Genomic DNA, 27032 nt, shown 5'->3' on the forward strand with positions numbered 1-27032 from the left:
GGCTGGCCTTGAACATTTAGATCCTCTTGTCTTGGCCTCTCAAGTAGCTAGGATGACAGGTGTGCAACACTGCACCCAGCCTATCAACCCTCTTAGGTTCAGTAGTATTAAGCACATTCTTACTAGTGTACAACCAATGTCCTGAGCTCCTTCCATCTCCTCAAACTGAAACCAAGCCTGTAAAACCCAACTATTCCTCTACCTTTGTGAATGTCACGGCTCTAGGAACCTCATATAAGTAGAACTGCATAGTATTTGTCTTTTTGTGACTGGCTCATTTCCTCAGGGCTCATCCATATTATAGCAGGTGTGGAACTTTTGTTTTGAATAACAGAATGATATAATAGTAATAATAACCTATTGTGGATATAATGTGTTTGCCATGGACATTGGGTTACTTTCATTTTTTTTGGCTATTGTTATGCTGTGTTCTGGCTCCCTAGCCAGAGGCAGCAAGCCACCTGAGTCCCATGGTTCCTGGCCTGTCTTTGGTTTGGGAAGGTTCTGGGGACAGGAGAGGGCATCAGTACTAGAGAGCCTGCTGGGGCTGACTGGGGACTCCAACCACTCCCTCCCACTGGGGCCCTCCAGTCTCATCTGCCTGCTATAAGCTGCAAATCCAGGGCTACAGGGGAAGCTGGGGCAGTGGGCACAGGGTTCAGAGTCTAGGCTGGCATCTCGAGATTTCCTGGTGGGTCAAGAACTCTCCCTCAGAGTCTTGCCCACACTTTCTGTTCTTCCTGCTGCCTCCCCCAACACACCCCTCAGGCCAAACTCAGAGACCCCTGATACTCAGAAGTTCACCACTCCCTGCTTCACCTGACCCCCTGCTTCACTTGAAAGTGGAAGGCCAGCTGGTCTGGACTTGGAAGGGTCTGCTTCTGTGGCACAGGGTATCCTTCTGACAATTACCTGTATCACAGGTCTTCCCCATACTAGCTCCTCCAGACGATTCCATCCTCCACAGAATTCATCCAACAACCCTGAGGTGTGACGCCTGTATATCTGAAGACAGAGAGCTCAACCCTGCCCGTCCTGGAGGGCAGCAACAGGTTGGCAGCGCTCCTACCTCCTGCTACTGATCTCTCTCTCTCTCTCTTTTTTTTTTTTTTTTTGTGTGTGTGTGTGCTGGGATTGGAACCCAGGGCCTTGTACATGCAAGACAAGCACTTTACCAATTGATCTATATCCCCAGCCCCTGGTATTGGCCATTCTTCCCTGGATACAAGCTGCCTCAGGGGAAGGGGCAGAGGAACCAGGTCGGGTGGTGTGTGGGCTAGAAGTGCAGCTCCCGCTCTCATAAAGGACCAGACTTGCTGCCACTCAGGGGGCGTGGCAGGAACATCTGGGTGAGCCGCCTCTCATTCTTCTGGTGGACCCAAGCCCTCAGCCACTCCATCTAGGGCTCCAGAACTCGGAGGACAGTGGTGACCAGGATGGCTCAGTACCGGCAAGGCAGGGATGGAGGACGGCAAGGGCGACGCAGCGCAAGAGCAGGGACAGCCACAGGTCCCACTTGGCCCTGCGGGCTGGACAGTCCTCCCGCCGAGCACTGGGCCCGCCCCCGAGAGCCTTTGCGATTGGCAGAAAGTTCCACGGTGGGCCTTGATTGGCCAGCGTTCCGCCCCGCCCTCGGTCCCCTGCGCCCGGGCAGCGGGGGAGGGCAGCGCAGAGCTACTGAGGACGGCCGGGACTAGCCGCGCCGGGCTGGGCGGCGGCGCCCAAGCTGCTACCGCCGCCGCCCCGCCCAGAGGCAGCACCCCAAGACCCCAGACCCGAAGCCCCGGCGCGTCTCTGAGCCATGCCGCCCCCGGCGCTGTTCTGTGCACTCTGCTGCGGCCTCCTGGCTGTGTCCGCGCGCGCGGGTTACTCTGAGGACCGCTGCAGCTGGAGGGGCAGGTAGGGGCCCTACTTGCAAGCCCGGCTGTGCTCCCTTTTGGAGAATCTGGGAGACTGCGTCGCTCCCACCTTGAGATGGGAGTGCGCTTCCCCCAGGAATCCAAGGAATGCTGGACCTCGGTGTCCTTCACAAAGGGGGCGGCGGTGTTCTGCGTTTACTATGGGAAAGCGGGCTGTGCGGGCCAAGGACACCAGCAGCTCGCCTCAGCGCTGTTCTCCTGTCCCCAGCGGCCTGACGCAGGAGCCCGGCAGCGTGGGACAGCTGACCTTGGCCTGTGTGGAGGGCGCCATCGAGTGGCTATACCCGGCTGGGGCGCTTCGCCTGACTCTGGGCGCTCCTGACTTTGGCACGAGGCCGGGCATCACCTGTTTGCGCCCAGCGCGGCCCTTCGCGGGCGCCCAGGTCTTCGCTGAACGGGAGGGCGGCTCCCTGGAGTTGCTGCTGACCGAGGGTCCAGGCCTGGCAGGGGGCCGCTGCGTGCACTGGGGTCCCCGCGAGCGCCGGGCCCTCTTCCTGCAGGCTACACCGCACCGCGACATCAGCCGTCGGGTGGCCGCCTTCCGCTTTGAGCTGCGTGAAGACCGAAGCCCAGAACTGCCTCCACAAGTCCACGGCCTTGGTGAGGATGGTGAGTGACCAATTGGATGGGAGGAGGTTGGAGTCACGAGGTTGCGCCCTACCTTGGACTGGCTGGAATGGGACTTGTAAGCCCCCTGCAGAGTGTCCAGCCGGTTGTCAGCCATCCACCTGTTTGGTTCTGGCTGAGCTCCCCACCCTCGGGATTCTTATCAAGGAAAGAACGGGCAGGGAGCAATGCGGAAGGGGTAGCCAAGCTGGCAAACTTGGGTCCCTGAAGAGCTGGGGGGGAGGGGATGGCAGGCAGAGTCAAAGCCTGTGGCAAAAGCTGTCCTCACTGGCCTAGCGGTGACCTCATGCCCCTCCCCCAGCCCAGCCAACAAAAGTCCAGTGTGCCTCCCCGTCACCATGGAGACGCAGTCCTGCCTCTGCAGGGCACCAGGCCCAGCTCTTTGCTCATGGAGCTTTCAGCCTGACCCTGCAGGGGTTGGGGCTCTCACTGTTCGACCTCTTTCCCCAAAGATGGGAACCCCAGAGCCAGAGCACACAATAACCTCCTGCCACTCTGGCAGGGCTGCTGCTCTTTGGGTCCCAGAAGGCCACTCTGGGAAGTCACAGAAGGTTCCCGAATGCTGGTATGTATAAATGAGATGGGTGTTCAAGAGTGCCCCAGGACACTGTCCGGGTGGACACAGCCCCCAGGCCCATGTCTGTGGAGGGTGTCACACAGGCTCTTGCCTGCCAGGGTATTTCCTGACTACAGGTGTGCACACATGCCATGTGACTGCACTTCTGGTGGTGCCTGGGCTCATGATCCCTCCTGCATGCAGGTGCCTGCAGGCCCTGCAGTGATGAGGAGCTCCTCCTGGCTGCATGTACCAGTGACTTTGGTGAGTGTCCCCGTGTGGGGAAGCCTGGGGCCTGCCCTCCTCTGATGGCCCACCCCTGGCCAACATGTTTCCCCGCAGTGATCCGCGGGACCATCCACAGGGTCACACATGACATGGAGCTGCAGGAGTCTGTCATCACTGTGGTGGCCACTCATATCCTCCGCCAGACACTGCCACTGTTGGGGATGGGGGGGCCTGCAGGCCAGGGGCAGGCCTTCATTCGAACCCAGCTGCGCTGTGGTGTCCGCCCTGGCCCAGGCACCTTCCTCTTCATGGGCTGGAGCCGATTTGGTGAAGCCTGGCTGGGCTGTGCCCCACGCGTCCAAGAATTCACCCGAGCCTACACATCTGCCCAGGCTGCTCACCTCCATCCCTGTGAGGTGACACTGGACTGAGGGCCTTTTTCAGGGGACAGGGTGCTAGGGAGGGTGTGTGGGAGGGAGGTGGGGAGGGGTGGCTTCTGGATGCATTTATGTTCCCAGCTGCTTCCAAGGGTTAGGGATAATCAATAAGAATACTGATCACATGGTAGATCTGGTCTCCTTTGGCCAGCACAACCCTGCACCTGCCTCATTTAATTTCCTTCTCCCTCTACTGTCTTTGCCCACCCCTTCTCAGCCTGGACCTTACCCATGCGTCTGGCTTATTGGCTGGCTGTTGCCTCCAACACCAGGTGCTTCTGGGGCTCAGAGGAGGAGCGAAAGGTGCCATAACTCCCAAGGCCAGGGGGTCTGGGGTCCCTCAGGTGTGTGGGGGCAGGCAGGTAGGCATCACCCCCAGCTCTAAGCCCATCCTGTGAAGGAAAGGGGTTGCAGTCTGGCAGAGTGCCAAGTCCCTCTGTAGCTGTTGTGAGCCAGTCATCTTTGGCCCAGTCCCGCCCTCCGGGAAGAATGGGCCCCTCTGTCCAGAGGCCCCTGCAACGTGCTGAGCATCCAGACATGGCGAGGAGCCTGCAGGGTGTGGGGTCTCCACTGTGGGATCCTGCTTGTCTGTTTCCGGCGAGTGGGGTGCACAATAGGGTCTCTAAGGACCGTTTCCCGCCACTGGTCCCATTGTTGCTGTCCCTGCCTTCTTCCTCAGCCTCCCAGCTGCATAAGGGCTAGTGAGGCCCTGGACAAAGCTCAAGGCCCTGAGGCTGAAAGCCCCTGCATGGGGGTGTGCACTAGGGCTCTCCAGCCCTGGAAGAGTAGATTCCGCTTACCCTCAACCCCTCAGCTATTGGGAAAGAGCCACAGCTCTAATGCTGGGGGACCTCAGGGCCAAGCTTTTCATCTTTGTCTGCTCTCACTGGGGAAAGGGGAAGAGGCAGGGATGGAGCCCAGAGGTTGAATGGGTCTGTCATCTTTCAGGCAAGAAATTGAGGCTAGGAGAGGGACAAACCTGTATAGGATCCACACACCCTTGCTCCAGACTGGGCTGACCAAATGCCCTGTGCCACACAGACTGCTCAGTGGCTGCCTTGGAACCTCCAGGGGACGGGCTATCTAAGTGCCTATAAATTCAACTGCCTGCTTCCTGAGACTGAGAAAGAGGGTAGGAGAGCACCCATGGATGGCAGGCGCTACTGGGTCTCCTCCCACTGTTTCCTCTCATCTCCTCAACCATGCATCCTCAGCACTCAGACCTCCACTTTTCATCTGCAACATGGACCACCCCTTGGACTCCAGACCCTTATTCCCAGCCCCCAGCATCTTCAGGAGCAGAGAAAGAGGGAACCCTGGGCTCTCCCACTGCTCACCTATTCTGGGGAGGTTCTTCCCCCAGGGCTTTGTAGCATCCTCACCTGTGGTACCTGGCTTAATTCTCTGGCCAGTTTCCCACAGTCAGTGCAGAGACCTGTTCCCACAACCTCCCCTCTGGGCCACATCCACTGATGCTTATAGACCACCTCCCAGTTCACCAGTTCACAAATACACTGGGAAGGTGTACTGGGGGGCCCTCAACTCATGTAGCCTGGAAGGTTCCTGAACTTCCTACCCACACAACCATTCAGAGAAATCAGACTTTCCAGCAGTGCTCTGCTTCTCAGAAGGGCACAGGAGACTTTGGTGCTCCAGGAGTCCCAGGAGACAAGTGGCCAAGGCCTAAGAAGTGAGAGAGGAGATAGCAAAGGAAATGGTGTGGGTAAGAAGTGGACTAGAACTGCAGGAGCTGGCCTGAGGGCTCCATGAAGGTCAGAGACGCCTTCATGTGTGTGAACTTAGGCAGGCAGGCCTTGGCTGCTGAGTGCCCAAAGGCAGAAGAGCAGAGTTCTGGTGTGAGTGTAAGAGTCACCAGGTGCAGTTCTGGAGAGCCTTACTGGAGCCAGACATGGCTCCAGGTACTGGAAATAATGCAAGGAGTCCCCCAAGAACAGGGCTTCCACACCTGGAGCTCAGTGCACATCCTTCCTTCTCTTGGAGGGCCCAGTTATAGCCCCCTAGGATATAGGTCCCTAGGAGCTGGTGTACAGGCCTCCTCCCCAGTGCAGTGCACGGAGGCTTTGCTGCTGCCCAGGGACAACTGTCTCAACTGTCCCTCAGTCTGGTTAGGCTAGGGCCAATGTGCAGGCAGGAATGGAAGACACTCTGCAATTGGGGCTGAAGGGTTGGCCTTGGGCACACCCACTTTTCTGGAAGCAGTTTCCATTCTTGTGGGTCCCCTGACCAGGACATGAATGGCTGAGCAGCCAAGCCAGGCTATGTGCACAGACATGGCAATGACATCCAAGAACATTCGTCCTCAGTCTGGGGTGATGAGGTGACCAGCTGCCTGATCCTAGGTTCTGTCCCTTTCCTTGCCGCCTCCACCCCAGGGCTTTACCAGGAGCCACTCAACCCTTTTTCACTTTCTGGAGGAGGTGATCTCAGGGCTCCCCTAGCTGCCTTCCACCCCCAATGCTGGGCCAGCTGCCAGAGGCCCAGCCTCTCGCATCCGGGGCCCCTCCCACCACACTCCGAAGAGAGCCAACATCTGTCTCCTCGCCCCAGTCTTTCCTGTCAAGCCCCTCCTCCCTGGCCCACCAACTCCAGCGCATCTTCCCTTCCCGCTTAACGGTCCTCGCTGTGGGAGGGAGCCTGCAGGATGTCCTCCCGGGACCGCTCTGGGTTTGGCTGGCTTCCAGGGTGTCCTGGTCAGCGAAACCCGCGCCGGTCTCCAAGTCAGCCTTGTGAGGACTTGGCTATGACCCAAGGCCCGCAGCAAGCCCTTCCCGCCGGCCCCACCAACGCACCCCTCTCCGGTGCATGCTCGGGAGGCTGGGGCTCGGACGTTCCCATGCCAGGACAGGCCCCGATAGTCGCCCGCATTGTGGGACGACCGAGCCAACTGCCTCCAGCTAAGAGCAGGCCGCGGCCCCGTGTGTCCCGCGAGGGTTGCTGACCACCCGGGCCGCTGCAACCGCAGGGCGCCGCAGCCCGGAACCCGCGGGAGAGCTCTGGGCTGGGGCCGGCGGAGCCGAACGCGCGACGCACCAGCCAGTGGGCCTGCGGCAACTTCCGGCGTCTAGTCTCGGCCTCCGCTTAGCCACCGGTACTCGCCCGAGCAGCGCTGGGAAGGCGCGTAACCGACGGGGCACGGCGGAGGGAAAGGGCTTGGAGGCGGGAGGACCCTGAGCCGCGTGTTCCGCAGCCATGGAGCACGACGACCCTGCCGAGGCGCTGACGGAGCTGCGCGAGCGGCGGCTGGGCGCGCTGGAGCTGCTGCAGGCGGCGGCGGGCTCGGGGCTGGCCGCCTACGCCGTGTGGGCGCTGCTGTTGCAGCCAGGCTTCCGCCGAGTGCCGCTGCGGCTGCAGGTGCGGGCGAGGCTTGGCCGCGCGGTGGAACCTCAGCTGGGCGGGACTGCGGCCGGGGGGGGGGGGGGGGGGGGCAGGGAGTACGGAGGGGCGGGACCACGAGTGGTTCCGTCCCTGACCGGGGGACGGGACTGGGTTAAGAGCGGGGCTGCGAAGTGGTGGGACTAGGAAGGGTGCGGGCCCGGCCGGTGGGTGGGACTGGGGTGTGTGGAAGGGCGAGACCACTAAGAGTGGGACTCTGGGCAGGTACACGGCGTGGGTTGCGGTGTGGGGCGGAGGCGTCGCCTTGGAATGGCAGGGACGGCGCCGGTGTGCGGAAAAGTGACTGCAGCTAAACGCTGGGCGGAGCTTTGGGTTGACACCTGCTCTGGGTGCGGCAGGAAAGTCCACCACAGAACTTCCAGTTCTTGTCCAGGAGGCAAATTCTGCCCCCACCTGGTGATTGCGAGGGGACGTGGCCCATGGATTCTGGCCCTCAGCCCGCCCACTTAATCTCGCCCAGGTACCCTATGTAGGCGCCAGTGCACGGCAGGTTGAGCATGTGTTGTCGTTGCTGCGTGGTCGCCCGGGAAAAATGGTGGATCTGGGCTCTGGAGACGGCAGAATTGTAAGGCGCGAGTGTGTCCCTGTGTGTCTTCCTTGCCCTTGGTGTGGTCGTCCCTCCCCAACATTCGGGTCCTGAACTGCTGGTGCCGGCAGGTGTTGGCGGCCCACAGGTGCGGTCTCCGCCCGGCTGTGGGCTACGAACTGAACCCATGGCTTGTGGGGCTTGCGAGGTTGCATGCCTGGAGGGCAGGTTGTGCTGGCAGCGTCTGCTACCTTCGTGAGGATCTCTGGAAGGTAACTTAGGGGACCTAGACTCCTGAGATCCACAGCTGATTATGCTTCAGATTCTGCCTTGGTCAGCCTTCTGGCAGCCCCAGGTTTCTCTGACTCCTGGGTGGGCCAGAGGTCAGGTCTGAAACCGCAGGGACCCAGGCCGCCAGCCCCCTCCCCCTGCCGGTGATTCTCCTTCTCACAGGTGAGCCTGAGGGACTGCCGAAACGTGTCCGTGTTCCTGGCCCCCAGCGTGGTAGGTCTGAGGTCTGCAGCTTCACTGGGAGTTGGGGCCATACACTGGCATGTGCTGCATTGAGGCCTGGGGATGGGTGCTGGACAAGGGCAGGTTGGGTCCTGCTGCCCTTGCCGCCTCCTCACCACTTCTCTCTCCCACAGCTCCCCTTGCTGGAAGAGAAACTGCTGGCGGAGCTGCCTGCTGGGGCTCGTGTGGTATCTGGACGCTTCCCCCTACCCACCTGGCAGCCTGTGGCTGTGATAGGTGAAGGCCTAGATCGGGTCTGGGCCTACGATGTTGACATGGACGTCCACCATGCCAGACCTGCTGCCACATCCTGCCCCATCCTGCCCACCCCAGGACCTGGTTCTGCCTTGGTCCGCAGCTTCCCCAATTCTCAGGCTGGCTGACTGGACACAATAAAGGCTCATAGATCACAGGCTTATTTTGTGGATAGTGGGGTTGTGGGGTGCAGGGATGACTGGGGTGTGGGGGAGCCTCCATTGCTGGCTACGAAGGGGTCTGCTCTGTGCTCCTCAGAAGGCCGGCTGTGTCCTTGGATGTTAGGGATTGGCTGGAGGTGTGGTTCCCGCTTTCCAGGGGTCCCCTGCGCCCACCAGCTTCCTCAGCCTCAGGATTTCCTGCTTATACCTGCTCAGAGGAATCAGGTTAAAATCATCTACCTGACTATGGACTATCTTCCCCCACCCAGACTAAGGTCCTCTCCCATTCAGCTCACCTTCCCAGGTGCTGGTCCACATACTCCTGTAGCTCTGAAAGCTGCTCTTCAGCCTTGGTGGCCCGCACCAGCAGCTGTGCTCGCTCACATTCCAGCTCTGCCTGGGAGGAGCATGATCCTTAAGCCAGGGCAGAGTGTGCAGAGGGGGCCCTTTCCAGCCCTACCTACTACCTGAGTGCCTCGGGCGAAGTCCTGGAGCTTCTGGCAGATCTGGGCCCAGGAATTGGTATCCAGGCTCCTGTGAGAGGGGAGAAGAGGCAGTCTTGAGGGCTGACCTGGAACTTACTGGAGTGATTTGGGACACCGTACCCTGCCCAGGCCTTGGAGCTCCTGTGCATGAGGGGCCCAATGGCCACTCAGGGAATGCTAAGCCATGGGCAAGCTCAGATGGTGACCCCAGTCTACTGCGATGTTAACTCATTGGGTGTTTTGTTCTCCAAACCCTGGGAAGTACTACCTCAAGAGCCCTGCCCACTGTATAGCTGGGGAGGTAGAGGCCTGGAGGCAAGGGCTGGCCAGGTCACCAGGCAACCTGCTCCCAGCCTGTCTTTATCCTGGGTCCTCCAGGTATCAGCTGAAATGGTCCTCCCTCAGATGGGCTCTCCCTGATCTTCTCCATTCAAGATTGGCCTCTCTCCTGGCAGGGCCCTCTTCACACATCGGCACTTGGCCCAGCAGCCACCTTACTTCCCTTGTACAAACTGGAAGACCCTGGGCCAGAGACCAGCCATTTTGTTCACTTTAGACTGACAGAAAGCTCTGTTTCAGTGTTGTATGATCTGCCCCCTCCCCACTCACCCACAGGAGGGCACTCACAGTGGCTCTGAGGTCTCCTGGGAGGAGGCTTCACCAGGTCCCTTTCGTGGGCACAAGGGCAGCATCCTGAACTGGCTGTGCTATAAAAGATCCTTTGGTTGGCTGAAGGAGGGAGGCCATTGAGGCCCTGGGGCTGGGGCTTTGTTGAGCCTGGGATGAGCCTGGGGTCAGTTCTGGAGCTCTGTGCCCCTAGACAGTGTGAGCTAGCAGGGAGAGGAGCTCACCTCATCCTTCTCCTGCAGGTGGCTGAGCTCAGTGGCCAGGGGCACAGACAGTGGCTTCAGGTCTGTGGCTGTAGTAAAGGTAGCCTTGAGGGTCCCAGTTGTCCTGTCTGGGTCTGCTAGTGCCTGAGGCTGCTCCTGCTGCACACTGAGCCATACGTGGGGTCATGTAGGGCCGTACCACCCCAAGTGCCCAGATGAGAGTGGGACCCACCTGTGTGTGGCCAGCAGCTCCTCATGCCTACGGCTCAGATCTGCCAGGTGCTTTCGGTAGGCCCTAGCAGCCCGGGCCAGCTGTTGCTCACGACTGTGATGTGCTGCCCGGATGTCCTGTAGAGTGGCCTCCAGGAAAGTCTGAAGAGCCGCCTGGCTTGCACCATCTGCATATCCCTGGAGAAGGTGAGTTGATGCTGGGGCAGCACTAGGGGGAGCTAGGTTTGGGGGCTGGGCTGGAGCTGGCAGGGTGACCTGGTTGGGCCCAATCCCATCCCTAGGGTCTCCCTGAAGCTGTCCAGCATGCCCAGACCAGATGTGGGCTCCCTGGGACTCACAGGCCTCCCCTCTCCACCACAGGGCCCCTGGCCTGGTGCTCACCACTGCCTCTCGGGCGCAGCGCTGCAGCCGGAGGGCATACTCCTCATTCAGCTTCTTCAGTTGCAGCTGCAACCGGGCGTTCTCAACCTGGGCCTGTCGGAGCTGGCCCTGGCAGGTGGACAGCATCTGGGGGTGAGGGAGGGACCTTGCTGTACTTGGAGGATACCTACTGCTGGATCTCGAAGCACACAGGGTGTGGGGGGTGATGCTCACCACTGCTTGTGCAGCTAGCCGCTGTCCAGCTGCCCTGGCTTCCTCTTGTGCTCCCTGCAGCTGCTGGCCCAGGGCTGCCCTGCTAATGATGTGAAGCTCAGCCAGGCCAGGGTGAGGGGTTCCTCAGCCCCTTGGGAATGGCTGCTGTGAGTACTGTGCCCTGACAGGCCCTCCCAGACCCAGGAGAGGTGGCCACTCACACCCGTGTCTCCAGTGTCTGCTGAAGGGCCCTGTGATGTTCCAGCACCCACTTCACTTCACCCCGAAGCTCCTGGGTTCCCAGCAGCTGCAGGGCACACAAGAGCTGGCTGCCTGAGACCCCAAGCTCTGGGTCCCATTCCCACCCTGGGCTGGGAGAACCCCAGAGGATTCCCAGGTTAGGCTACAGAGTGCTCACACTATTCTCCAGTTTCAATGGCTTAGGGATCAGGACATCCTTGGGTTGCACCTGCATGGGTGAGAAGGCAGGGGTGAGGAGTGGGTGAGCAGGTCCCATCTCAACTGTGCCTGAGGAGGCCCCCAACAGCCTCACCCACCTGGGCTCTTCCTGTGGTCAGGGTGACCTGGTGGCTGTGGTGGGCAGAGTGTCTGGGCCCCTGGGTTTCTTGACTGAACTTCTGTACTGGGTTGACCTCTGCTGGGTCCACATGCCCCTGGCTGATATGATTTCCACGCACCTCCAGCTCCAGCACCCGGCTCTCCAGCCGAAGGACCTGTGGGTCATCAGGGTGAGCAGATGGTATACAAAGGACAGGCCGATACTGAATGTGTGTGCACTCCCAGGCACCACCTGCCCTGGTGTGATCATCTGGCACACCTGGGCTTCTACAGCTGCTCACCTCCCTCTTCAGCTGGAAGACTTCAGCCTCGTGCTGCTCCTGCAGGCGATGCGTTGCAATCTGAAGGTCGACCAGCTCCTTGGAGATCTATGTATGGCCAGGATAAGAGTGCTGCCTGTGAGACCCTGCTGCCCCTGCTTCTGCCAATACTTTGGGGTCCCATCCCCACCTGTAGCCGCTGTTCCTCGCTCATCTCCAGATCTGACGGAAGCTCTCCCTCCAGGCTGGTGGCCCCGGCTGAGGTGCCACAAGAGACTCCTGGCAGCCAGGCTTCTGCTTGCGGCACAGCCTAGGGAGGCACCATTGACCCCATGCCCAGGTGGGTTTCAGGTCGGGGCTGTGGCCCCTGCACTGATAGGGTCATCTGACATGCCAACCCTGCTGAGCTGGGGCAGCCCTTCCCTGGCCAGGACCAGACCCAGGGTGCAGGGTCCCCCACCCTGGCCTCTGAGGGAGATGAAGGACCCAACTCATGTCAGGGTGGTGGCCACAGCTGCAGCAGTGTCCTAGGAGGACTCACATTCTCCAAGGCTCGAGGAGGGGCCCTCTGCTTGGGCCCTGGGGCTGCCATCCACTCCATAGGCAGCAGGAATTCCAGCCTGCTGCACCTGGCCCCCTGACCTGCTCTAGGATGGCTGCCTGGTGGCTGTTGCTCCACAGAGTGTCAGCGTTGCCAAGGCCTCTGTTGGTCTTGGAGATGCCAGAGTTACGCCCACAGGGCAAGGCAGCTTGGCAGTTGGGAGGAAGGACTGGGGAACCTGGTTCCTTACAATTATGGCGTCGGCTCCTTTCTAGGCCATTTCCTCATTTGGGAAATGCAGACCAACACCCAGGGCATTCACCTGGATCCGGTATATGGAAATTAAAAATGCAGTTGCTGGTACTGCTGTGCTTACGAGGAATGTCCTATCCTACCGTGTGGATTCGACAGTTTATTTTTTAAAAATATCTTTAACTAATTAATTTTTATGTGGTGCTGAGGATCGAACCCACCCAGGGCTCCTTAACCACTGAGCTACATCCTCAACCTTTTTAAAATATTTTATTTAGATACAGTTGCTGAGGCTGACTTTGAACCCCCAAACCTCCTGCCTCAACCTCCTGAGGCGCTGGGATTACAGACACTGGCCACTGCACCTGGTTCGTGCACTTTTCTTTTTTTTTTTAGTACCGGGGATTGAATTCAGGGGCACTTGACCACTGAGCCACATCCGGGTTTCACTGAGTTGCTTAGCGCCTCATTTTTGCTGAGGCTGGCTTTGAACTCGTGAGTTCTCCTGCCTCAACCTCCTGAGCAGCTGGGATTACAGATGTGCACCACCGCGTCTGGCTAGTGCTTCGTACACTCTTCAGATAGATGCCTTCGGTGTACCTCCAGGTGCTGGCCGAAACTTGGGATAGGCTGGTAAATAAGCTATACAGCCCTCCCCACCCCTAGCCTGAGAGGAAGGGTGCGGACATTCCAATACTGGTAGCAATCTCGGAAAGCTTGCACAGGGAAGGTTTCAATGAGCAGGCGGCTTGTGTCCGGAACCAGGTCAAGGCGTATGCGCCACGCTCCACTGCGCATGCGCGTTCCCTCCAGCCAGCATCAGTCCCTGGCCGGGCAGTGAAGGCCAGCCGCCGGGTAGAAGCTTCCTCTGGGCCTAAGGCCCTGCCTCCCTCGGTCGGTCGAGCGTCCTCCAGGCCATCTGCACAGGTGTCGTGAGAGGTTGTCGGGACCACCTGTCTGGAGTCTGGGGTCCCTCTGTGGCTACAGGGCGGGATGGTGGGAGGAGGCGTGGCCTGCGGACTAGGGGCAGGGCCCGTTGGGAGGCGGGGCTGCGAGCGGAAGGCGGGGCCGCAACGAGGCCGCCCTGAATCTGCACGCGGATCTTCAGGAGTTCCTGAAGCAGGGCTATTTGCACTTTCTGCGCGCGCGCGTGTGTCTGTCCGTGTCCCCGTCTTGCCCAGAAGGGCTCAGTAGGCTGTGGGGGCCTTCTTTTGGAGGAGGCTGGGGTGGCTGAGTTCTGCCACCATGAAAGTCAAGGTCATTCCTGTGCTTGAGGATAACTACATGTACCTGGTCATCGAGGAGGACACGCGAGAGGCTGTGGCTGTGGATGTGGCGGTGCCCAAGAGGGTAAGGGACGGTCGGGGGTGGCAGGAACACCATTGAAGGTCTAGGCAGCCTTGAGTGCTACACGCCAAATCCCCCACCCTGGCTGGAGCAGACTGTCCCATCCTCTTCTTCGATCTCTGGTCTCCCGATGATCTTGGGGCTTCCTAAGTTAGGGCTGCCTTGGCACGCGTGTCCTTTATCCAGTGCTTAACTGCCCTTGTATAGCGGGGCGCCCGCTAATTGCATGCAGGATACAGGCCCTCCTCTGCGCTGTCCTAGGTACTGGCGGAGGTGTAGTATGGAGGGAGCAGCTCATCCAGACGTCCAAATCACCATGACTTTATTCCTTTCAGCTGCTGGAGATCGCAGGCCGAGAGGGAGTGTCTTTGACCACGGTGCTAACCACCCACCACCACTGGTGAGTGCAGGTGGGGCGTATGGAGGCTTGAAGACGCCTTTCCCTGACCAGAGGTAACTGCTTCCTCCGCTGCGGGTCCACAGGGACCACGCTCGGGGCAACGTGGAGCTGGCGCGGCTACAACCGGGGATGGTGGTGATGGGCGGGGACGAACGCATCTGTGGGCTGACCCGCATGCTGGTACATGAGGAGGAACTACGGGTGAGTACTGAGTACGCACATGGGAAATGCGGGAAGGGACGACCCATCCCCTACCCACCCTCACAGGTCCGCTTGCCCCTCTGCAGTTTGGTGCCATCCATGTGCGTTGCCTCCTGACGCCTGGCCATACCTCTGGCCACATGAGCTACTTCCTTTGGGAGGACGAAAGCCTGGACCCACCTGCCCTCTTCTCAGGTACCCACAGCCCAGAGGTCACCCCGTCATCTTCTCTGACCAGACTTCCCATCTCCTCTTACCTACCCTCCTCCCACAGGGGATGCACTGTCCGTGGCTGGCTGTGGCTGGCACTTGGAAGGCACTGCCCAGCAGATGTACCAGAGTCTGACAGAGATGCTTGGCACCCTGCCCCCACAGACGGTGCGTGGGGTCCAGACCCTGCTTAGTGTGCTATGCTTCCTCTGGGAACCCTCATGCCCTGTCCGGGTCCAGACGGTGGGCCCAGGACCAGGTCCTGAGCGCCTCCCACCTCTGCCTGCAGTAGCGCTCTGCACATTGAATGCCCTTTCTCCAGAAGGTGTTCTGTGGCCATGAGCACACACTGCACAACCTGGAGTTTGCACACACAGTGGAGCCCCACAATGACCACGTGAGAGCCAAACTGTCTTGGGCCCAGGTAGGCCACTTCTTGCCCCTTAATGGGAGGAATGTGCAGTGGGGAGAGCACGTGCTCTCTTTTAAGTTTGGCTGCAGGAGAATCCCCAGGGTCAGCATGATTAGCCTTGGTGGCCACTGCTGGCTTTGCATGGGATATGTGGCCCTGTGGCCACAGCCAAGCAGGCTGGGACTGTCAGGAACTAAGCCTGGTTATGACAAGGGCCTATGGTCGCTGCAGAAAAGAGATGAGGACGATGTGCCCACTGTGCCATCCACCCTGGGCGAGGAGCTGCTGTACAATCCCTTCCTGAGGGTGGCGTGAGTATGGCCATGTCTGGGGCCTCCCCATGGGTGGGGCTTGAGCTACAGTCATCAAGGCAGCCTGGGAGGCATCTCCCTGTGGAACAAGCTGGCAATGCCAGCCTGCCTTCCCTGGGACCTCCTTGGCAGCCATTTGGTTAGTTAAGGTGTCTGGGGGCCATTAGTTGGGCTGAGTGTCCCTGGCACCAGGAGAGGCCCACATTAAGTATCGTCCTGTCATCCATCCAGTGCCCTGTCCCTTCCCACCCCCATGGGTAGCCTAGTGTCCAGCCATTCCCCACTGTGCCCCTCCCCTACAGAGAAGAGGCGGTACGCAAGTTCACAGGCAAAGTGGCCCCAGCCGAGGTCCTGGAGGTGCTGTGCAGGGAGCGGGCTTGCTTCCAGCAGGCTGTGGAGCCACCACAGCCACAGCCCCAGGCACTCCTCGCACTGCAGTGGGGGCTCTTGGGCCACCAGAAGTGAGCCACCCAGGGCCCACTCAACTCCATGTTGCTCCTCCCACGACTCTCAGTCTGCCTGGACCCACACAAGGGTGGCCTCTGTGGACCTGCCTGGCTGTATGCCCAGCCTTTGAGGATCAGCAAGTGGTACTCTCCTCCACTGCTCCTGGAGGTAGACCTGCAGGACCTCTGTGCAGCCACACACCTGTCTGTGCCTGAGCAGTCCTGCCTGGGTTCTGCTCAGTGAATAAATCTCTGAGAGGCCCTTTGGGGCACCGACGCTCCAAGACAGCAGTGATTCCAGACGTGCTGGGCATGTCCTTTATCAGAGGTGAAACTGGGTCAGAGACGGGCCTGGCAGGAACCCAGCCATGGTGACATGATGGCCAGGGAAGACTTGTGCAGGGATGCAGCCTAAGATACAGAGCTGACCTTAGGCCCACAACTTTGTAACCCTAGTTTCAGGAGTCCAGATGTCCTTTCCTGAAGCAGTCCCCATACTTGACACTACTAGTCATCACCTGCCCCCTGCCCTGTGGCTTCCAGGTGATTCCAGACTTCAGGGATAGCACCTGCAGAAACTCCGGAGCCCCTCACTATAGAGCCACCATGGCCAGGAAAGGCAATGTCCACAGAAGGGCCAGTGGAAGAGAGTCCCAAACCTCAGAGAACCTTCAGCCTTGTACCTGCAAAGCCAGTACAGAGCCCGGGGTGTGCAGGCACAGGTCACATTTCCAGACCACGAAATTCTGTGTGTATCTGGAACCCACTTTAACATGGGCTCTAACACACTGTGCAGCTCCTTTTGGTTCTGGGAGAGCCCTGGGGTCTGAGGTGAGAGGCTGTGCTGCTGGGCACTGGCCCCAGCAAACCTCGAGGCCTCCTACCACCTGATGCTCAGGCCCGAGCTGGGCTTCTCTATGGCATGGTACTGGGTGTGCAGCAGGCGGCTGGCCCGCTCTGAGCTCTCACCCTGCAGCCACTGCTGGTACAGCTCCTGGACCCCAGGCACATCCTCAGGTGTCTCCATCCTGACCATGCTATACAGGCTCTCCACCTGCTGGAGAAGGTCTTTGCTGGGTATGTCCAGGGCCTTGAGTTGGCCTCCACCATTCAGGCATCCTGTGCAGAGCAGGTTATGGTCACAAGAGCGTCAGGTGGGGTCAAAGTGCACACCCTCTCCCCACTCACCTCCTCCAGTGCTAGAGGGGTGCTGCCAACTTTATCCCAGCAGCCCCCACCCCTGCCATCTCCTGCCGGGAGGTGCACCTGAGGGACAGGCCATGACCTCCACGTAATGGTAGGGGCAGCGGCCTCGCTTGATCTTCTGCACCAGGTTCTGGATGTTGCGGAAGCCATAGGCAGTGGCAAAGTGCAGTAGCACCTGGCCCTCCCTCTCCAGGGTCACCTCCTGGAAGTCCCTGTTCCTGAGGATGGGAGAGACTATATGCACCACCAACACCAGGCTCCTGTACCTACACAGGGGCCCTGCTGGGATAGGGGAACTCAGCACTTCCACCCCCCTGCTCCTGGGCAGGGGAGGGATGGTAGAACGAGTGGAGTGCTCCCTCCAACCAGAGGTCCAACAGGTGACCTTAACCTCTCCCAGGTCTGTCTCCTCACCTGTGAAATGCGAGTCCCCTTTCCTAAGGCTGGTCTTGAGGCATGGCAAGGGAGGACCTAGCCTTGCCCTCCCTCCCAGATGCAGGTGTCACTGGTATCCACCTGTCCTGAGCACAGCGGCCTCGGGCTCAGGATCTTTGCTAAGGGGGAAACTGAGGCCCCCACTTGTGCCCAGTGCTCCAGGGTCTACCACCAAGCCCACTAAGAGGACCCAGGGCTGGGGAGGCACCAGTCTAGGAGCTTTATGGCTGTCCTGTCCTGGTGCCCCAGGCCACCCCACTGACCTCAAAGGCCTGTAGGTGACCTCATCCACATGGACTCCAAAGAGCTCTCTTGCTGCATGCCGGAACACATGCTCCAGGTAGCCCCCTGAGCCCCCACCCCGGTGGCTTATGGGCTCCTCAGCAGATGTGCTGCTGGACCTGTAGAAGGGGCAGGTCAGTGTGGGTGAGGAGAGTGGGGCCTCAGCACAGCTGTGTTCAAGCTTTTCTAGGTGGGAAACAAGTCCTGGGCACAAAGGAACGTCTTGGCATGACCCCAGGGCCTCTGGTGTGTCTGACACTGTCCCGGGGAGCTCAGGCCTCTCTAAGCTGGGCTGTGTCTCTCAGGTCTGGGGCAGACCATGGGAAGGAAGGAGAGGCAATGCCCACCCCACGGTAGCCTGGTTCCCTCTGCTGACTTACAGGCCATCCAGAGGGGCTGGCTCCAGCTCTGAGAGCGAGACCCCCTCCTCTTCCAGCAGCTCGAGGACTTCTCCTGTGTGGGACCACAGCACGGGTGCTCCAGCCGCTCGAACCTCAAGCTGCCCGCATGCCTGGCAGCTGCATCTTGGCCCCAGCAGGCCCACATATTCACCCAGCCAGAGGTGGGAAAGGATGACCCCTCTGAAGACCCTCACGGCTGCCTCATTCCCTCAGGGTGGCATAAGGTGAACCAGTAACTGTGCTGGTCTAGTGCTGTCTGCCCAGCCTCCTGAGCAGTTCATTTTGCTGTCTTGCTAGTACTTGAGAGACTCTGAGACTTCTCAACTCAGAAATGGGGAGCACATGTGAGTCAGAGGGCTGAACTGGAGCCTTTCCACACCCTCAGACCCACTCAAGCCAATAAGGAACTCCAGGCCCAAGGGCTGCAGGTGTCCCAGAGGGGTCAGCTGAAAATGCCCTGCCTCCTGGGTGCAGACAATACCTGTAGTGAGGACGCAGTCCACATCTCGAGCCTGGTGCTCCTGGCTATAGAAGTCGGGCCTGGAGGCCTCCAGCTTCTTGTCGTAGCAGGGCATCACTGTGACATGGTACACCTTGTCGGGGGCCAGATGCTACAGGAGGAGAGAAACTTGGTCCCACCTGACTACAGCTTGCTCTGTGACAAGCGAGGTGAGAGGTGGCCATGCAGCTGGCCTTGAACAGCCCTTCAGGCTGGCACTGCTTCCCAGCAGCCTCCTCACTGATGCCGTGGTCCTGCAGTGGATGCCACAGGTCCTACAGTACCCCACTTCAGCAGAGGAAGAGGCCTCAGCCTTCATGGTTCTGGGGTCAACAGAAAAAGCAGGTTGTGGTGCAGGAGATCTGAGGGCCAGGAACCTGACTTGGCACCAGAGCACTTGCCTAGCAGGCATGAGGCCTGGGTTTCGATTCCAGCACCACACACAGAGAGACCTCAAGGAAGCCTGACTATGTCCGTGCAGAAGCAGCACAGCACAGGACTAAGGTCAGGAGAAGTGTAGGCTCCCCGCCTCCTGTGGGCCAGTGGCACCAGTTTGGAGTTCTCATTGGCTTAGCAGGTGCCCTTGTTTACCCAGCAGCCTGTGGAGGTCACCTGACTGCAGCCTGGCTTAGGCCTCTTGCTCCCGAGGGGCTGGGCCACCTCTAGGTGAGTGAAGAGCACCTTCACAGGCAGCTGCCATTAATGCTCATGACCCCAAATGTCTCTAGAGGGCACATGACCACAGACACAGTGACTGGAGCCAGGGTCACCAATGCCAGAGTCACAGCTGCCACTCTCCAGCGTGCTGCCCTACACGGCCTAAGGCTGTTACCTGCTGTTGGGCGAAGAAGTCCTTGACCAGGGAGCCCATGACTTGCTGTGGGGACCGGGCCGTGCTGATGTAGGGGAGGATGAAGCTGCCATGGGTCTTTTCAGCATAGCAGATCCAGCCTGTGCCGGCAGAACCAACAGGTCTCAGTTGGGCACAGGGCAGGCCTGGGTGGCTCACAGAGTGCCTCTCTGCTTGACAGCGATGCAACACTCAGGGTAGAACAACTTGTACAAAAAGTGACCACAGCATAGATAGCATTCCCATTCTGTCACCCCGTCACCAGGAGTACCAGCCTCCAGGCCACAGAAGGGGAAGAGACTGCGGGCACTTTCCTGATGGGGCGCCTCTTCCAGGAGGCCTGAGGTACTGAGTGGTCCAAGAGCTCTGCCTCCCCACCTGCTCTCCAGGTCCTGAGCCTTGCTGCTGGTATGGTCAGTTTTTAACCACATGATTTGAAACCTTGCCACCTGCACAACCATGAACACACCTGGGCAGGCAGAAGCCAGCATAGGCAAGGCCACTCTGGAGTTGGCTTGATCTCGGAATCGCCGCACGAACTCTCGCTGGCTCTCAAGGAGGCTGAAGTTCCTTGAGAAGGCAGTGTCGAAGACGAAGTGCGCCCCTGGAAAAAAGGCACAAGCTTGACCCCCACCACAGCCATGGGTGACCCTTCTGGTGCTGGCCACAGCAGGGGCAGCACTGTTCACATCCCCAAAAATAGGGCACTGCCACCAGCAGCACCAGTTGCTTCTACTGCAGCCCCTGGAAGCATGGAACAGCCTGTGCCATGGGGATAAGCCAGGTGCTGCCTGGGACCAGGGGACAACTTCCTGTGATGCATCTCCCACTGCAGTGAACTCCTGTTTGTTTATTTATTTTTTTGTACTAGGGATTGAACCCAGGGGTGCTTAGCCTCTGAGTAACATCACCACCCTTTTTATTTTTCATTTTGAGACAAGGTCTCACTAAGTTACTCAGGACCTCACTAAGTTGCTGGGACTGGCCTTGAACCAGTGATCCTCCTGCTTCAGCCTCCCTAGCTGCTGGGATTCCAGGCATGTGCCACCATACCTGGTTCCTGTTTGATTTCTTTTCTTCTTCTTCTTTTTTTTTTTTAATATTTTTTAGTTTTCAGCGGACACAACATCTTTGTATGTGGTGCTGAGGATGGAACCTGGGCCACACACATGCCAGGAGAGTGCGCTACCGCTTGAGCCACATCCCCAGCCCTCCTGTTTGATTTCTAAGGTTTGGCTTTCTCACACTGGAGCAGGGCTCAGGCTCCTGGACAGTTCCTAGTGCTCCACCTCTTCCCAGGTCCTCATAGCAGTATGTCCAAGCATCTTTTTTACACAGCCAGCTCCAAGGGACCACCACCTCCTGGGCTGCTGCCCACTGTTCCCCATCCCCCCAGACTGTGCAGAAGTCCCACGTGAATACCACTTAGTCACAGTGAGATTCTGGGCAATTGTACCTGCTTGCTCTAAACCCATCAACTAAACTCCTGCAGAAACCTATTTGACTCCAGTAAAGGGCTGCCCTTCTGACTTACTGCACCCTCCCCGCCAGGATCCAGAAGGAAAAAATCTTTGAATTTGTTTTCTTGGGTGGTGCCATACTGATTTCCATCTTCCATTGGACCAGGCGCAGCCCTAGGCCAGCTTCCCCAGGGTCTGAGGGACCAGGACAGCCAGATAGGGCCAGTGTCAGCAAGTTTCTGGTGAGAGACCCCCCTGGTCATAGGAGGACGACCAAGCAATAGCCTGTCTACCAGGTAAAGGAATATTCTGTGAAAGGGGCCTGTGAACACCCCCTTTCACTTCCCACTGGGGTGGGGGTGCTGGCCACTCTGGCACTAGCACCCCAATCTAGCCAGGGGCTCTCATTTACTCATACTAGCCCAGTGACCAACCAAGTCTGGATGTGGCTGACCAGTGTCCAACACAAGCCTGGAACGAGTGCCTTCAGAGCAACAGGTAAGAGAAACACAGGGTGGTGAGTTCCTCGTGTGGGAAGAGTGCAAGTCAGAGCAGATGGCTGCTCTTCAGAGGTGTTGCTCCCCACCAGGCACAGTGGCCACACGTGTGGGAGGCTGAGGCAGGAGGGTTGTGAGTTCAAAACCAGCCTTAGCAACTTAGCAAGGCCCTAATCAACTTAGCAAAACCCTGTCTCAAAAAATGAAAAGGGCTGGGGATGTGGCTCAGGGGATAAATGCCTCTGGCTTCAATTTCTGGAACAACAACAAAAAAGAAGTGGGCTGGGCTGTGGCTCAATGGTAGAGTGTTTGCCTATTGTGTGAGGCATTGGGCTAGACTCTCAGCACCGCATATAAATAAATAAATAAAATGAAGGTCCAGGGGCTGGGGTTGTGGCTCAGGGGTGGAATGAGTGCCTACCGTGTGTGGGGCTGTGGCTCAGTGGTGGAACGCTGGATTCTCAGCACCGCTTAATGAATAAAATAAAGGTCCAGAGGCTGGGGCTGAGCGGTGGAGCACTCACCCAGCACATGTGAGGCCCTGGGTTCAATCCTTAGCACCATATAAAAATAAATAAAATAAAGCTATTGTGTCCAACTACAACTAAAAATAAGTTAATACATAAATAAATAGAGGGCCATCAACATCTTAAAAGAAAAAAGAGCTGCTGCTCTCCGCTGTCAAGCAACCTCAAGATGAAGTCCCACTGGGAACACATCAAGTGTCTGAGTTCAGGGCTGAGTGACTGTGACTTGGAAGGGGGAAGCATCCCCATGCTCAACGCCTATGTTTGGGGCCATGGTATTCACCCAAGGTTCCACACCTACCTATTTTTTTAAAGAATGAAGTTAATTTCCTGGCAGTGTCTGTAGGATTTAGCTGAAACCTTGCAGCCAGCGATGCTCTGGACTGGGGTGAGACAGAAATGACAACCAGCCGCTGCTCACTGGGTGCTGCAGTCTGCAAGGTGGGGAGAGGCACTTACTCTGCAGGTTTGTAAGATCCAACTCCTAGCCTGTCAAGCCAGATGCCAATGGTTCTGGAGAGAGGCTGCTGCCCCAGCGGAGCCCAGCACATGGGTATACATTCAGGAAAGAGCTAGGGCCTGGCATCTCAGAGCATGGCAAGACCCAAGAGACATGGGAGTCACCTGAAGGAAGGACAAGTGGCACCAGGTGAGCTGCCCCTGAAGAAATATGCCCTGGGCTGCTGGGCCAATCTGTACCACTTACCTTGTTAGCATCTAGAACCTTCCGCAGCTCCTCGTGGCTCTGCTGGGTGATAAGCACAGTCTCTGCCGAGGTGACACAGCCACTACATGCCAGGCAGTCGTTCAGTGAGACCCTGGCTTTTGCTAGCTTCTGGGTCCCACCATCCTGCAGAAGAGGCATGGACCTAGGACAACGGTCCCCTTGCAGGGCTCCTCTCAGGAGCGCAGATCCCATAGGGGCCTGTGCTCTTCTGCTTACAACACACTGGCAGCCAACATGGTGTCTAGTTGGGTGCCACTCGATTTTTATTTTCATTTACTTTCTATGCTCCTGGAGATTAAATCTAGGGCCTTGTACGTGCTAAGCAAGCACTCAATCCCTGAGTCACATGCCCAGCCCTGCCACTCAATATTTTTAAAAATTAAAATATTAAAAATTTAACATATTTTTTAAAATTAAAAAATGTTACACAAGTACTAGTACACATCCTAAGTTTTCACAATGACATCAAACTCTTAACTTTTGGGACAAACTCAACTAGCACATCAAACTTATATATGAATAGGGCTTGCTTGCGTAGGCCTGTGGGAATAGGTTCTAAAAGAAGGAGGTAATGCCAAGAGCTGGCTCGACCAGACAGAGGTAGAGCCTCGAGATGCTGGTGTTCAGGCTGGTCCTCTAGGAGGGTATTCAATGGGTTTTCCAATCAAAATGATCCCAGCTAAAGCCCCTGACTCCCCCTTACAGACATGAGCCTGGTTTGAGCTGGAGACAGGAGAGCTTCAGGGGTGAGGTTCTGAATTGGAGGTCCTTTGAGCTACCTCCCATTAGGTCTGTGTGCTGTGCTGCAGCCACATCTGAGATTAGCCCACACTGAAAAGCTAAGAATCCACAGGCCTGGGCTGTGATGTGCCAAGGGAGGCTGCAGTGCTCCTTCAAATCATTAGCCACAGCTCTGGACAGCAGTGCCCATGAGTGCACCTTCCCTGGGTCCCTTCACTTATGAAACCCTTGAAAGAATCATGCCCTCTCAGCTGCACTAGCCCCAGCCATGGCATGCCTTGAGTCACCATCCTGCAAAGAGCAAAAGTCAGCTTTCTTGTGACCATGTGATCCTGCTCATCACAGGCATCTGCACACCCCACACTATGAACAAAGAAAGATTCCCATTCAGGGAGGATTCCTGGCCAGGCAGACAGAGCATCATTTCTCAGCTCAGTGGTGAGTGTAGTTTGTTTATACACACACACACGTATATTTACTTATTTATTTGTCAATGGACCTTTATTTTGTTCGTTTATATGTGGTGCTGAGAATCTAACCCAGTGCCTCAGACATGCTGGGCAAGTGCTCTGCCACTGAGTCACAACTCCAGCCCTGTGAATGTAGTTTTGAAGCCCAAATGGCAGGTGGTTGGGGTCAGTCTTAATACTGTAGCATTGGGAACTCGTGTTCACTTGGTAAGAGAGCAAGTAGGCAGGCTCCAAGATCTCATCCTAGAACTTAAGAGAGGGCTGCAGGACCCACCATGTCTGTAGAACAAATCAGTCCTGCTGCTCAGCCTGGGCACCCAGTCTGCTCCCCAAGTACTCTGACCTGGTGCCCCAGGGGTCAGTGAACAGACCAATATGAAATGACTGGCAGAACGTGGAACGTCTCAAGGCTACCACATTGCAACTGGATGAAGCAGAGAAAACATGCTTCAGCCCATGCAGCTGGACTGTGGTGGGGCTCCATGCCTTACCTGATTAACTTGGAAGTAACTCCCATCATCCTCAATGTGGATCCTGGCCACACCACTTCCAGGCCTCTTATCCACTTTCACAGGCTTGATGCAATCCTATACCAGGAAGAGATCCCAAACCTGTTCTGTGAAGGAGCTCCTGAGGTAGCTGAGCCTCAAGAATGGCTGGCCCCATGGCACAAGGCTCTGCTCAAGGGGCACACTCCAGGACAGGATGGACCCACCATCTTCCTGCTACTGAGGCTGTCCCAGGCTGCCCTGCTCTGCACTAGGCACTGGAGTCTATCATCAAGGTCACTCACTCCACAAGTGTGGATCAGTATGAAGGCCAGCACCAACTAGGCCTGCAAACTGCCCATCTGCAGAGACCTCCATTCCTGACCTTTGCCCCAAGAGCAGACAGTGGTGCAGCCACCAAGAAGAGGTCAAAGTTAATGGCTACTGAGGGAACCAAGGAATGCTTCCCTTGGTGACATCTGTCGGTCACCACTCCATACTGCCCTGGGAGCAAGTCCGGGCTCTCCCAACTCCTTGAGTTCTGTCTTGCGATTCCAAAACCATAGTGGCCACTTCCTTCCCAACTCACAGGAGGCGGCTGCAGCTCATCTTGCCTGCCCTGTAGACCAGCCCCGCTCGGTTAATCTGGGGTGGTGCTTTTCAGCTTTGGCTGTGCAGAGCCCTGGCAGTTACAGGCAGGCCCTGACAGATATGGGCACCAGCTTCCAGCCTGGTGCAGCTGGTCCCTCCACTGGGCTCCAAGTGGGCCGTTCTTGACACCCATTGCTGTCTGTCTGGTTCCCCCATGTGCCCTAGTAAACTGCACCCTTGGCACTCTTGTCCCCCGCCGTGGACTGTGGGCCGTTCCCCGACACCGTCCGGGATATCCCGTCCTGCCCCAGTGGGCCGCCCCACGGCCGACACCGGCAGCCCGTCCCACGCGAGCCGCCTATGAGAGCCCGATCTCTATTCCACGTAAGCGGGCGGCCTGCCTGCCCACCTGGGACGGCCCGATGAAGTCGTCCAGGTCGGTCAGCTGCAGCGCCCCGCTGAAGGGCGACGCCATGTCTGCCGCGCTACCGCCCGGCGCCGTGCGCAGGTGTCGTCAAGTGGCGCGAAGCAACGTAGAGTTCCGCCTCGCTGCCGGAAAGCGCCCCGCTCGGTGCATGCGTGTCTGTTCTGCGGCGGGCGGTGCGCGCCCTCTGCTGGCGGGCCCAGTGCAGCGGCTCTCGCGCCCTGGCTCGCGGATGTTCAGAGCCCAAAGTTTCAGGCTTCCTTTCTCTGCGCCTTCTCTGGCTGTGGCGCTCTTGGCAATGTAGATCAAGGACAATGAAGCTCTGGCGCCATAGTCTCTTTGGCTTCGCAAAGAACTGGAGGGGTTCCTCACTTCATTTATCTACTTATATTCTGCTTACCTGCCAGCCAGGTGTGGGCCTGAGGGCGCCCAGAGGCGCGGCCTTGCTGTATGCTGTGCTCAGTGATGTGCTCAAGAACCAAGGGCAACACCAGAAACACAATATGTGCCCAGCTTCTGTTGACTGAGATTCAGGCAGTGCGGAAAATCCACAGGTAGGGAGCAGTAGTCCCTCGGGCTCTGGTGGTTTGATTCCCAGCAGTTTGATTCTACAGACCTCCAGGACCCAGTTACTGGTATTTTGGAGATCAACCTGAGGAAACCCCATTTCTTTTCCATAAGAATTTTTAGCCTGAGTGCTCGTGTGTAGCTGAGAGTAGAGCACTTGGCTAGCAGGTCGCCCTGAATTCCATCTCCAGCACTGCAAAAAGGAAAGAAAGAAAAAATGATTTATAGGTTGCTGGTCTCAATTGTGAAGCCTTAATAAACCATATCATGTCCAGTTACACATTTAGTGACCAGTTTTTATTGAGATTTTCCAGAAAACTCCAGGCATTGAATCTGGCTTATCCCCAGATGCTTGGACTGACCTGGTGGGTTCATGGCAGGCTTGGCCCTAGATCATCCCTGGTAATCTCACATTTCTTCCTTCTTCCTGGGGTCTGGATTCTGAGTCCCACAGTTGTCCCACTGGGCTCTGCTTGGCAACTATTGCCTGTCTATGACTCCACTTTCAGGCCCAGGACTGGTGGCCTCCCTGAGCCCCACAGCTGTTCCCCCAGCCCAGTGGGGCTTTCTCCTCAGCAGCAAGAGGCTTTCAGGTGGGCTTCCAGGCCACACTTGTCCCTGGGTACCCTGGGCCCCAAGTCTGAAGAAGTCCTCCAATTTTGAGAAGGAGAACACAAACTAAGTGTCACTGAAATGCCTTGGAATGGATCAGGAGTGTGCGTGGCAGGTGCCATTGAGATTTGAGGATCTCTTAGCAGGAGTGTGGGCTATGTAGTCTGCTTGGGGTTTCTCCCAGTGCTAGGAGAGAGTTTGATGTGTTAAAATTCAAGGAGGGTCCAGTCTATCTCCCCATCCCCACAGACCCAAGTCCAAGTCTATAAGAGCAAACACAAATGGAACAAAGGTGGATGTGACCGGGGTGCCACCTGCAGATGATGGGATCTTCCAGACAATGGAATGGCATGAAGCCATAAGAAGGATGGAAGTTCTGATGTGCGTCAGCATGGGCAAACCATGAGAACTTGTGGCCACAGAGGATCAGTCCCAAAAGGTGCAGGTTGTGTGAGTCCTCGCCTTCTCTGAGCCATATGCCAGTCTTTTTATAAAAAAAATACTTATTTTTTAGTTGTATTTGGACACAATACCTTTATTT

General features: G+C 57.6%; 4 protein-coding genes and 1 long non-coding RNA gene across 21 annotated transcripts; 3 read left to right on the plus strand and 2 right to left on the minus strand.

Annotated features, from left to right (window-relative positions):
• Window positions 1–1628: 1628 nt before the first annotated feature.
• On the plus strand, window positions 1629–8632 carry LOC101968321 (adenine nucleotide translocase lysine N-methyltransferase). Of its 14 annotated transcripts, XM_078024807.1 has the most exons (10): window positions 1635–1899; window positions 2128–2528; window positions 3049–3111; window positions 3307–3366; window positions 6751–6876; window positions 6976–7139; window positions 7642–7746; window positions 7839–7979; window positions 8161–8211; window positions 8355–8632. In XM_078024807.1, the coding sequence occupies exons 1-10, from the start codon at window positions 1802–1804 to the stop codon at window positions 8601–8603; spliced, it is 1458 nt and encodes a 485-aa protein (XP_077880933.1). In that variant the 5' UTR covers window positions 1635–1801; the 3' UTR covers window positions 8604–8632. The 14 variants fall into 14 exon arrangements, with proteins under 14 accessions (XP_040134017.1, XP_040134016.1, XP_077880938.1 ...); XM_040278083.2 differs by lacking the exons at window positions 6751–6876; window positions 6976–7139 and adding an exon at window positions 3445–3746 and having other exon boundaries at window positions 1629–1899; window positions 8161–8222; XM_078024812.1 differs by lacking the exon at window positions 7839–7979 and having other exon boundaries at window positions 1634–1899.
• Window positions 8616–11892, minus strand: Ccdc78 (coiled-coil domain containing 78). Its single transcript, XM_078024805.1, has 10 exons — window positions 11785–11892; window positions 11313–11702; window positions 11174–11224; window positions 10977–11062; window positions 10184–10855; window positions 9973–10117; window positions 9749–9828; window positions 9104–9170; window positions 8933–9033; window positions 8616–8844 (listed from the first exon to the last, which is right to left on the minus strand). The coding sequence occupies exons 1-10, from the start codon at window positions 11806–11808 to the stop codon at window positions 8757–8759; spliced, it is 1704 nt and encodes a 567-aa protein (XP_077880931.1). The 5' UTR covers window positions 11809–11892; the 3' UTR covers window positions 8616–8756.
• Window positions 11893–12858: 966 nt separating this feature from the next.
• On the plus strand, window positions 12859–15733 carry Haghl (hydroxyacylglutathione hydrolase like). 3 transcript variants are annotated; one of them, XM_078024829.1, is made up of 9 exons: window positions 12859–13314; window positions 13663–13737; window positions 14070–14134; window positions 14218–14335; window positions 14422–14530; window positions 14610–14713; window positions 14868–14969; window positions 15189–15268; window positions 15571–15733. In XM_078024829.1, the coding sequence occupies exons 2-9, from the start codon at window positions 13672–13674 to the stop codon at window positions 15731–15733; spliced, it is 807 nt and encodes a 268-aa protein (XP_077880955.1). In that variant the 5' UTR covers window positions 12859–13314; window positions 13663–13671. The 3 variants fall into 3 exon arrangements, with proteins under 3 accessions (XP_077880955.1, XP_005323694.1, XP_040134020.1); XM_005323637.5 differs by lacking the exon at window positions 12859–13314 and having other exon boundaries at window positions 13614–13737; XM_040278086.2 differs by lacking the exon at window positions 12859–13314 and having other exon boundaries at window positions 13614–13737; window positions 14871–14969.
• Window positions 15734–16018: 285 nt separating this feature from the next.
• Window positions 16019–25440, minus strand: Ciao3 (cytosolic iron-sulfur assembly component 3). 2 transcript variants are annotated; one of them, XM_005323636.5, is made up of 11 exons: window positions 25298–25440; window positions 24301–24396; window positions 22578–22721; window positions 22173–22305; window positions 19857–19991; window positions 19370–19488; window positions 18520–18649; window positions 18018–18090; window positions 17619–17756; window positions 16981–17138; window positions 16019–16833 (listed from the first exon to the last, which is right to left on the minus strand). In XM_005323636.5, exons 1-11 carry the CDS (start codon window positions 25361–25363, stop codon window positions 16595–16597), a joined length of 1431 nt encoding a protein of 476 aa, XP_005323693.1. In that variant the 5' UTR covers window positions 25364–25440; the 3' UTR covers window positions 16019–16594. The 2 variants fall into 2 exon arrangements, with proteins under 2 accessions (XP_005323693.1, XP_040134019.1); XM_040278085.2 differs by lacking the exon at window positions 17619–17756.
• On the plus strand, window positions 19987–21719 carry LOC144367664 (uncharacterized). Its single transcript, XR_013427199.1, has 2 exons — window positions 19987–21143; window positions 21269–21719. It is a non-coding gene; the product is annotated as an uncharacterized LOC144367664 (long non-coding RNA).
• Window positions 25441–27032: the final 1592 nt, after the last annotated feature.

This window comes from Ictidomys tridecemlineatus, chromosome 10, assembly GCF_052094955.1.
Source record: "Ictidomys tridecemlineatus isolate mIctTri1 chromosome 10, mIctTri1.hap1, whole genome shotgun sequence".
Classification (NCBI taxonomy): Eukaryota; Metazoa; Chordata; class Mammalia; order Rodentia; family Sciuridae; genus Ictidomys; species Ictidomys tridecemlineatus.

What these genes read in the sequence shown, in the direction of transcription:
- LOC101968321 (XM_040278080.2), top strand. Translation starts at nt 1,802, where the DNA reads ATGCCGCCCCCGGCGCTGTTCTGTGCACTCTGCTGCGGCCTCCTGGCT. An exon ending in CAGAAGGTTCCCGAATGCTG is followed by an intron (nt 3,112 to 3,306) that starts GTATGTATAAAT and finishes TCCTGCATGCAG; the next exon opens with GTGCCTGCAGGCCCTGCAGT. An exon ending in TGCATGTACCAGTGACTTTG is followed by an intron (nt 3,367 to 3,444) that starts GTGAGTGTCCCC and finishes GTTTCCCCGCAG; the next exon opens with TGATCCGCGGGACCATCCAC.
- Ccdc78 (XM_078024805.1), bottom strand. Translation starts at nt 11,808, where the DNA reads ATGAGCGAGGAACAGCGGCTACAG. An exon ending in GCGAGGAACAGCGGCTACAG is followed by an intron (nt 11,703 to 11,784) that starts GTGGGGATGGGA and finishes GGCCATACATAG; the next exon opens with ATCTCCAAGGAGCTGGTCGA. An exon ending in CAGACACTGGAGACACGGGT is followed by an intron (nt 10,856 to 10,976) that starts GTGAGTGGCCAC and finishes CATCATTAGCAG; the next exon opens with GGCAGCCCTGGGCCAGCAGC.
- Haghl (XM_005323637.5), top strand. Translation starts at nt 13,633, where the DNA reads ATGAAAGTCAAGGTCATTCCTGTGCTTGAGGATAACTACATGTACCTG. An exon ending in CTAACCACCCACCACCACTG is followed by an intron (nt 14,135 to 14,217) that starts GTGAGTGCAGGT and finishes GCGGGTCCACAG; the next exon opens with GGACCACGCTCGGGGCAACG. An exon ending in CCCACCTGCCCTCTTCTCAG is followed by an intron (nt 14,531 to 14,609) that starts GTACCCACAGCC and finishes CTCCTCCCACAG; the next exon opens with GGGATGCACTGTCCGTGGCT.
- Ciao3 (XM_005323636.5), bottom strand. Translation starts at nt 25,363, where the DNA reads ATGGCGTCGCCCTTCAGCGGGGCGCTGCAGCTGACCGACCTGGACGAC. An exon ending in ACTTCTTCGCCCAACAGCAG is followed by an intron (nt 18,650 to 19,369) that starts GTAACAGCCTTA and finishes CTCCTCCTGTAG; the next exon opens with CATCTGGCCCCCGACAAGGT. An exon ending in GGACTGCGTCCTCACTACAG is followed by an intron (nt 18,091 to 18,519) that starts GTATTGTCTGCA and finishes GGTCCCACACAG; the next exon opens with GAGAAGTCCTCGAGCTGCTG.